At 31.1% G+C, this 10,467-nt stretch overlaps 1 protein-coding gene across 1 annotated transcript in view; it reads right to left on the bottom strand.

Moving 5' to 3' along the window:
* The window catches only part of EloA (transcription elongation factor elongin A), a 21,200-nt gene extending 12,065 nt beyond the window's left edge, over positions 1-9,135 (bottom strand). The window contains exons 1-7 of the mRNA XM_018511805.1: positions 8,780-9,135; positions 6,898-8,026; positions 5,311-5,489; positions 5,063-5,232; positions 4,865-4,956; positions 4,590-4,789; positions 4,191-4,460 (exon numbers count right to left, since the gene is read on the bottom strand). Coding sequence (XP_018367307.1) covers positions 4,191-4,460; positions 4,590-4,789; positions 4,865-4,956; positions 5,063-5,232; positions 5,311-5,489; positions 6,898-8,026; positions 8,780-8,848 — 2,109 coding nt within the window. The 5' untranslated portion in view covers positions 8,849-9,135. The remainder of the gene's footprint in view (positions 1-4,190; positions 4,461-4,589; positions 4,790-4,864; positions 4,957-5,062; positions 5,233-5,310; positions 5,490-6,897; positions 8,027-8,779) is intronic.
* Positions 9,136-10,467: the final 1,332 nt, after the last annotated feature.

Below are 10,467 nucleotides of genomic sequence, written 5' to 3'. Positions count from 1 at the left end.
CGTCGTCAATCAACTCAAGAGAACAATTGAGAAATCGAATCGAGGCTGCAGTGCACCAAATATCGCTAAATCAGTGTTTAGCTACAAAGTGAGCTGTCCGTACTAGATGCAACGCTTGCATTGCTGCAAGAGGCTAACATTTTAAACAATATCTACATTAAACAAGTGAATAAATACAGCATGAATAAGTAATAAGAAAGTACAAAAATGAAAACTACGTTTTGTCTTTTTTTGCGATTTTCTTCAAAACGAAGCAAATACGACCATATGTCTACAGGATTTTTTTTCTTAGTTTATTGATTCCCTATACGCTCCCGAAGTTTTGACATTTAAAATCCAGACACCCTATATAAGAAATGATGACAAATGTACAGTTTATTAGAACTGAATGATTAATGATTCGTAATATTCGTAAAACTACTGCTATCACTACCGTTTATAACGACCTTTTATCAACTGCAATGCCTTTGCCATAAGTGGTGCCTTTGTCTTCTTCATGCCACTTGATGCTAATAAAAATAATTATTGGTTAAAATAGATATAATACATTTTAATTTCCATAATATTCAGGGCTTGGTAAAATAATTGATGACTTATTTAAAATAAAAAATATAAAATAAGTTCCAAGAACTTATTTAAAATATTAAATACGAAATAGGTCACAAGAAATTATTTCAAATATAAAATAAGAAATAGGGCCCAAAAATGCATTTATTTATTTAAAATATAGAATAACTTTTATTTAAAAAATATAAAAATAACTTCTCTTTTATTTTAAATAAGTTTTCAAAAGGTATTTCTTATTTTAAATAAAATATAGATTTCGAAAACTTACTTAAAATATAAAATAAGAAACATGTATTTTAAATAAATGTTTTAAACAGTAAATACAAAATATTTTAATGATTTTGCTTATTTGAATATATGCATTTATAAGTGCATTTATAAGTATAACGCTTCAGTTTTTTTATAGCTATAGCCTGTAATTAATACTTAATAAACCGAAAGAAAAAGGGCTACGAGCCTAAGATTAATCGTTATAGATTAAAATTTGAAACCGTTAATAAATAAAACATGTCATATAGTTAAAATATAAACCTTTAATTTTCCAGCAATAAACAACAAAACAAAAATGAACGTTTCGATCCCTATTGGATCATTATTAATGTTAACAAAAATAACAGTGGAATTATTACAAAGCATATAAAAATTATAATTCGCTCTCAATCGCAGTATTAATATTGTGGCGACTCGCCACTAGAGGTCCACGGGACTCACTCGGTTCGCGTAAGCACCGCGCCGCGCGAATTCCCTTTAAATAGAATATCATTTTGGATTCATTCCGTCTAAGGTAAGTCCCACACTACATCGCCTTATTGATGAGTCTAGTAGTGTGGGACCAGTCAATCATGTAACTTTTCCAACTGTGAAATGTGAAATTGTTCACGTGAACTTTTTAGCCAAGTGGTGGCGGAAAGACGGAAATCTAGGGAATTGATAAATATACTTCGGAATTAACATGTCTTATCCTCCGACAATTTATTTCAAGGCAGATGCCATTAATAATTGAAGAAGAAATAATATCGCATTGACGGAAGAAAGGTTATATATATGTAACTATTATAATAATATTTTTTTCTATGTTATTATGAATATAGATTATATAGGTTATTATGGGTTATAGATTATATGGATTGCTCAGCCGTCCATGCAATATCGCATATGTAATCGCTATACATGAAAAGTTTCACGTGAGATCTCGATGAGTGAAAAATGAAAAGTGAAAAGTGAAAAATGAAATGTGGAAAGTTTCACGTGAAAATACATGATTAACCCCCAGGACGAAACGCTGCGACCACAAAGCTTCGAGTCGGGCCTCCTTAGTGGACATTGCCACAATATTATCAAACTCGCGCAGTATGAAGTAATATTATAAGAATGTTGTAATCAGTAATCATGTATTCTTCTTTATGTATGTAGATTATAGACAAATATAATTGTTTTTGTTAAAAAGCACAAATAATGTAAAAGCACATATAATGTAAAAATATAATTTATTTATTAACGGTTTCAAATTTTAATTCATAACAATTAATCTTAGGCTCATAACCCTTTTTCTTTCGATTTTTTAAATTTATTGAGCCTTATTACTATTATAGTTTAATACTTAATAGTATTGACTCTTCGCAAATCAGGTGGAAAATCAACATGAATCATATGTGGTATTTTATACCTCATGCAATACTTCATCATAAGTATACTATTAGGTGTTAAACTTAACTCCTATCGTTTTTTCGTCTCGAAAATCAATTTGTTTCGAAGGGAAGATGAATGAATACCTCAATCAAAGTAATTTCCTCCATTTTCTACTACTTTTTCCCATCTCTCCGGCAACAGGGCAATCCCACGACGGTAGAACGTGGTGTCTTTCGAGGCGATCCATTCATCCACCCATTTTTGAACTTCGTTGTAACTGGAGAAGTGTGTGTCCGTAAGTGCGTGTTGCATCGATTGGAAGAGATGGTAATCCGACGGTGCCAAGTCTGGAGAGTACGCTGGGTGCGGCAGAACTTCCCATTCAAGCTCTCGAAGTGTCTGCTTCACGCTTTTCGCGACATGCGGTCGAGCGTTATCATGCAACAAAATGACTTTGCGTCAATTGTTGGCTACGGATGATCTTTTTTGCATCAATTCGTCACTCAATCGATATAATTGCTGTTTGTAGCGATCGGCTGTAATGGTTTCATTTGGACCCAAGAGTTCATAATGCAGCACACCTTCCTGGTCCCACCAAACGTACAGCAAGGTCTTATGCCCGTGAATATTCCTCTTCGGTGTTGAAGCAGATGGTTGGCCGGGGTCCACCCATGATTTTTTCCGCTTGGAATTATCAAAATAAATCCATTTTTCATCGTCAGTCATGATGCGCCACAAAAAACTTTTTTCTTTACCTGGCAAGCAAAGAAGTCGCAATAGTCAAACGATTCAAAATGGCACTTTCTGACAACTCATGTGGTAGCCATCTCCCTTCCTTATGGATCTTTCCCATGACATGCAAGCGTTTTGAGACGGCCTTTGGAGTAACGTTTAACTGTTTCGATAAAAACATTTGAGCTGGATTCTGATTAAGCAATTCTTGCAGCTCGACATCTTCAAATTTTTTCGGCTGTCTTGGACGTTCTTTGTCTCACATCAAAATCACCGTTTCGGAAGCGTTCAAACCAAACTCTGCATGTTCTTTCCGATGGAGTTTCATCACCATACACTTCGGATAATAAGCGATGCGCTTCAGCTGCGGTTTTCTTGAGGTCGAAGTAGTGAAGAAGCACACGTCGGAAAAACAGCTTATCGCGATTCATTTTCAATCGATTGGAAAATCTCTTTGGCGTCGAAAAATCTAACCTGTGAGGATTGAATCACTTTCAGCGATGTCTAAACTACAAAAGACATATGACTTCATCGTCGAAACTCGCCAGCGTTGGAGCCAGCACCCTCTAGTAGCGAGCGATAGGAGTTAAGTTTAACACCTAATACAATAACTTAACTACTTATTGTCACTTTTACTGACGGATCGGTAACATAATTGATACAATTTATTTAAAATAAAAAATATAAAATAGGTTCGAGAAAATTATTTAAAATACAAAATCGATAAAAACTGATACAACTTGTTTAAAATAAAAAATATAAAATAAGTTCCAAAAATATTCTTGAAGCTTTCACGAGTGCTTTCTATATAAAGATTATGCGTTTCGTGGGTTTTCTCCATGTCCAGATTCATTCTTGGAATGGATTCAGATTATTCTGTTTTATTAGTTGCGATTATTTGTTAAATTTGCGTTAAATATATATTTTTTTATTACTATTACTAACGTTATATTATAATTTTTGGCTCGTAGCCCTCTTAGGTTATAGTAATTTATAATTTATTGAGCCTTATTACTCATATTATTTATATTTTTATTTTAAATAAATTGTATCAATTATGTTACCGATCCGTCAGCAAAGTTTCAAAAATTTGTTTAAAATATTAAATAAGAAATAGATCAAAAGAAGTTATTTATATATATATAAAATAATAAATACTAAATAATTTTTTAATTTTCACACACACACACGCGCACGCACACGCACACACACACGCACACATTTAAAATATATATTTTTAATAAATTTATTTGAAATAAGACCGAGCTCATCGGCGGTGATTGTAAAACAATATTCGTCGCATTGTTAACTGCACCACCGCCAGTTAACTTTTTCTTTACACTGGAGATAGTAGCAGGAGTGGCATTAGCTGTACCATATTTTGCTTGTTTTTTCAATACATTACGTGGTGGTTTCACGACATTATCTACATAAGCAAGTTTAGTCGATCTCATTGGGACGGACTTATCTATAGATTGTTTGATATTGGCGGTGAGTGTTTTTAATTTTGCTTCTCTTTCATCCAAGCAGCGCTATTTAATGTTAATATGCATTACAATGTTAATATAAATAAGGCAAATTATAAGTCCATTATATATAAAATTTTAAACACATTGTTGCATACGTTATTGTTCTAGTTTTATAATTCTTAATTCATTTACCATGTACATTTCACGCCATGATTCCATTTCCTGTCTCTCTTTATTCTTAAACTCCCGATTACAATGATATTTCCATAATATGTCTGTATCTTCTATGAGGTATGGATTATGATGCTCTAACATAAATAATTGATCACATGTGGCACGTTCTAGGATTGGCTTTAATATATCATATGGTACACCGCCAGTAAACTCGAGTGCTAGCAATAAAAATATTTATCATTAGAACATTGGAACATTGACATAATTTCACCGGAATCAAGAAAGATGCTTACCATCGATATTTTCTATCAACACTCTGATGCACATTTCATATAATGTCGGCACGCTTGTGTAACCAACCTTGTTACCAGAATACACTTTTGTTCTGGAACAAAAATAAATAATGCACAAAGTAAACAGTACAATAATAGATATATTAAGATATAAAATATTATTTTATCATTTGTATTGCAAAGAATACGTATAATTACCTTTGATTCTTGATATAAATGATATCATCAACAGGCTTAATTTCTTCTTTGCGTTGCATAGGATTAATGTATGGCAGTGGCTTGTAATTGGGACTAATTTCAGGTAATGTAGATGCCAAATCCACATTTAATGGTTCCAATTTTACATTTGGTGCTAGAAGAGATGGTGGCTAAAAATAGTTTTTAATTGTTAGATTTAGTTCTTTTAACAATTAAAGATATACTGTATAATAGAATATAAAAGTTACATTTGGATTGTCATCGCATTCTGGTTCAATTTTCACAGTTGGCAATTTTTTATTAGTAACAGGGGACGTCAGTTCTGTTTTACTTGACTTACTGGGATTTGAATTCGATAAATTACTTTGACGTTTTTTCAATAGCTGAGGCATGGAGCACATACCAAGTGCTTCTGCAAAACTTGTACCTGAAAAGAATAGAAATATGATACGGTTGTATCCAATATTCATTGAATAAACTTTCATATAAAATTACAAATTTTATACAAGTTTTGTAATTTTTTAAAATATTCTACATTTATTTATTTTTTTAATAATATTAGTTAATTTAACTACTCAGTAATATTATTTATCTATTAATAGTATTAACAATGAATAGAATCGAATTCAATATAAGAAATTTCAAAAGACAAACTTTTATTAAATCTAAGAGGTATTGGTTTAAAATATTGTGTAAAGTTTGCTGAATTTAATTATTTTTTTATTGCATATAATTTTCTATCCTTAATCATTTTTATTAACTATAGACTTTGTAAAAATTGGGTTGATTCAAGATAAAGTATACGCTTATTAATATACAAACAATGATTGTGTTCCAAGATTCACTGTCAGTGCTGACAAAAATGTATAGTATATGTAATGTAAACTGTAGATTTTCAGCGCTGTGAATTTTGAAACACAGCCAACATGTATCATATTTATTTGTTATATTATAAAAAGTAATTCAATGTACAAAAGACTTTATGTAAAAATATATGAGAAATTTTGGATGAAATTTTGAATAAAATTAAATCTTACTTTTTTTTTAGTAAAAGCTATAAATTTAAGAATATTTTGATTTTATAAAATAAGCTTTCAAATGTATTCTATAACATTAAATTCTACAATATTCATAAAAATTGGCTTAATTGCATATATAATTTATTTTACAATTAAAAATAAAGAATGAAATAAATATAATATATAAGAGATCTAATATATGTAGAGTCCGACAAAAACTTTTTCCGAAACTGAAAACGAACACTCATTATGTGTCAATTTCGACTGAACCCATATAGTTCTTCTTTATAAATATTATTTTTAATGTGTGATTATTGTTTCAATAATTAAATTATGATGTTTATGAAGAAGTATTTATATTCTTCGGCCAAAATTGACACACAACCGAAATTTCGGTTTTTTATTTCGGCTGAAATTTAATTGTTTCAATAAATTATGATGTTTATGAAGAAAAAGTATATGATATATAGGAATGTCTATACATATGACCTTATAGGACTCCTATTTTTTAATTTTGGTTACGGTTTCGGTTGAAATTGACATGTAGCCGAGTGTTTCGGTTCAATTTCGGTCAGACTCTAAATATACGATAATCAATATGATTTAAGATAATATAATATAATCTAAGAAAAATAATTTTAAAACAAAATATGATTTTATTTGTAAAGTTCTGAAAATTTATTTATTTTTTAATTATAAGTATTTAAAAATGATATTTTTATAAAAATTGCTTTCAGATTATTGAATTTTATTTATTTATGTTATTATATTATTACTTTTAAGTACAATGTGACATAAATGATTCTTTTAACACACCAGAATTGCAATCTATTCCTTCATCACCATTTATTTCTTGCATTAATTTAATTTTTGTCTCTTTTTTCTTCTCACATTTACTCTTATTCTCCTTATGCTCCTTTCTCTTATCCTTGTCTTTGCTCTTAATATAATCTTTACTACTACAGGAACTGACTCTTGATTTAGAAGTTTCTTTGCTAGAATGATGATTGGAATCTTTTTTTGTATCATATTTTTTATGACTAGTATGTTCTTTTTTTTTATGCTTTTGTTTTTCACTGCTGTTCTTTACTTTACTACTTGATTCTTGGGACTTAAGCTTACTGGAACTGCTCTTGGATTTTTCCTGTAAATACTTCTCCTGTTTAATATTTTGTTTGTTATCAGTTGTTGAAAATTGTTCATCTTCTACTTTAATTTTCACCTCTATCTGAATTCCAGAAGATTTCAGATGGGAACGATTATGTTCTGAAACAGGTGGTTGAGATTTTTCGTCGTCACTTTTGCTATCTGATAATTTCGTCTTCTTATTTTCTTTCATCAGGGAACTGGAGTCGTTTGCTTTTCTCTTTCTATTATTGTCTTCATTTATTTGGGTAATTTTATCATTAGTCTTTTTCAAATCATCACTCTTGCTATGATTATATTTTGTCGAACTATAACCTTCTTTATTTACGGTACTTTTATAGCTTTTTGATTCTTTGGACCTTTTTTCACTATGAGAATGATGTTTAGAAGAATGTTTACTTTTTTCATACATTTCATGTTTTTCCTCTGACTTGGACAAATGCACTATACTATGTTTCATAGAAGTATTCTTGTCTTTCTTATGTCTATATTTTGATTCTGATAACTGTTCAAATGAAGAATCACTTTCTTCCATATCCTCTGGTACTGGAGATTCAGAAATATCAGTATAAGTTTTAGAGGCATCAATTAAACGTGTTTCATCCTCATCTTCTCTATCACTGGAATCTTCAATATCATCTGCTACCATAGTCTTCCATTTGCAAACTAGAGATTTAGCAGCATCACCCACAGCACCATGATATTTTCTTAAGCCGTTCACAGTTCTTCCTACTCCTGTCTGTTGAAGATGTTGTACTGTCACGGGTAGCTTATATAATTTGGAAATGTAATGTAAAATCTGTGGAAACACAATAATATGTCTTATGTTACATTATTATTTTTAGAAATATCTATAAAAACGCACAAGATCTTTTTATGATTTCTACTAACGATAATATGACAATAAAATATAAATTAAGTAATATGATAAAGAGAGATAAATAAATATTTATACAATATTTCTTTAAAAACATTATATACACTTGTAAGAATATCAAGAATAAAAATAATTGTTATTATAAGATGATATTTATACAAGTAGACATTATTCAAAATTCTATTATGTATAAATATTACATGTATATGTATAAGATAGAATTTTGAATAATCTCTATTTGTAAATATTGTAATGATCTTATAATAACAATTATTTTTGTAATTATTTTTAATCTTACATAAGAAACATGTAATATAATCTATCTAAGGGTATATATTGTACAAACATTTATTTGTAGCATCATGACATTGTTGGCATCATGACATTGTAGCATCATAACATTGTTTAATTTATAGTTTAATGGCACACACACGAACACACGCATACATACACACATATTAACACTAGTAGAGATTGTTAAAAGATATTTATAAAAGATTTAACATGATATAACATATGTCCAAGAAAATGGTATTTGCAAAAATAGTATTAATATAAATATATAGATAGTTGATCTATGATTACAAAGAGTTTTGCATACAGCTGGTTAGTATTTATATAAATTATTGAACTCTAATATCTTATTATAGCATTATCGTACTATAATATACATACCCGATCCTCGTTATCACCACAAGTCTCTAAATTGCGTTGACAGTGAGAAATTTTATCTACAATAGACATCCTGCAACTACGACTACCAGCTGTTAACTACTAATATTGCTTGCAAAAAAGACTAGACACCCAAACGCGAATGAATACAAACAATTCTCTGAGGCACTCCGAAGGCGAGATAAAAGGCAATAAGTGAGCATACGTGTGGTTTAGTTACAGCACACAGCTCTGCACACAACTGCACACCTCATGTAAAGACGAATTTGCATAATGCTATTCTCAGAAAAATCGATCGATCACCTTAAAGCTAAAGAAGCAATTGGAAGCACTAATACCGCGTTTCTCGTACGTACGATTGGTTCATTTCTTCAAAGATTAAAAAAAAGAATTTACGTTTATGCCAACTTGATTGTACACAGCTTTTTATGGCCGCAGTACAGACTCTTGCATAACGCACAATGCAATGGGGCATAAGGCAATCATCCAATCAAAATTCTTTTTTTCCATGAAATCGGAGAAAAGGAAAGATTTTGATTGGTTGATTCGCTTATGCACTATGCGTTAAGCGGCGTCTACAATGAGACTTTAAGGCATAAAACTTAAGCTTTAAACCTTAAGCCGTAAAAAAATGTCCAATCATAGTCGATTATTCTTCTCACATTTGACTGTGATTGGTCAATTTCTTAAGACTTAAGGCTTAAAGCTTAAGTTTAACGTCTTAAAATCTCATTGTAGACGCCGCATTATGTGATAAGGGTTCACACATGAAATGCATAACAGAGCATAAGCCTACAATAAGGCCACTAAACCAATGAGCATCTTATGTAAATCAATATGGCGACTTAATGCTGGATGCTCATTGGTCCAGCGGTCTTATGTTATGTTTATGCTCTATTATGCATTTCATGTGCGATAGGCTTTAAGTTTTTCTATGTGCGAAGGCCTTATGGCCGCAGCACACACTCTTGCATAACGCATAATACATAGTGCATAATGGAATCAACCAATCGAATTCTTCTTTTCCATGGAATGAGAGGAAAGGAAAGCTTCTGATCAGTTGATTCGCTTATGCACTATGAGTTATGTGTTATGCAAAAGCTTGTAGGCCGCGGCATAGACTAATGGAATCAACCAATCGAATTCTTCTTTTCCATGGAATGAGAGGAAAGGAAAGCTTCTGATCAATTGATTCGCTTATGCACTATGAGTTATGTGTTATGCAAAAGCTTGTAGGCCGCGGCATAGATTTTTGCGTAAGTCCGAATCTACAATAGATTTTTAAGCCTTAAGTCATAAGAAATGGGCGAATCACAATCGATTATTCCCCTCGGATTCGATTGTAATTGGTCAATTTCGTATGGCTTAAAGCTTAAATCACCTGTTGTGGATCCGGACTAATGCATAAGGCATAACGCATAGCGTAACGTGTAGCAACGCACAAGCTTATACATAAGCTTGTACTATTTGGAATGTCTCAATGGGAAATAAGATAATATTATATAATTATACAATATCATTATATTATATAATTTTGTAAATAATGACAAATACGTCATATTCCTATCTGGGATGTCTAAACGTACTTATCTATCAGGGGTGATCCCGATTGATCACGGCTCGATTGGACACCACCAATCTCAGCGACCGGTGCTTAGGAGCTTTGTAGTCTCAAGCGCTGTGAGTGGCTC

The sequence above is a fragment of the Trachymyrmex cornetzi genome, unplaced genomic scaffold, assembly GCF_001594075.2.
Source record: "Trachymyrmex cornetzi isolate Tcor2-1 unplaced genomic scaffold, Tcor1.1 scaffold388, whole genome shotgun sequence".
Taxonomy (NCBI): Eukaryota; Metazoa; Arthropoda; class Insecta; order Hymenoptera; family Formicidae; genus Trachymyrmex; species Trachymyrmex cornetzi.
This window is presented reverse-complemented; position numbering and strand designations above follow the sequence as displayed.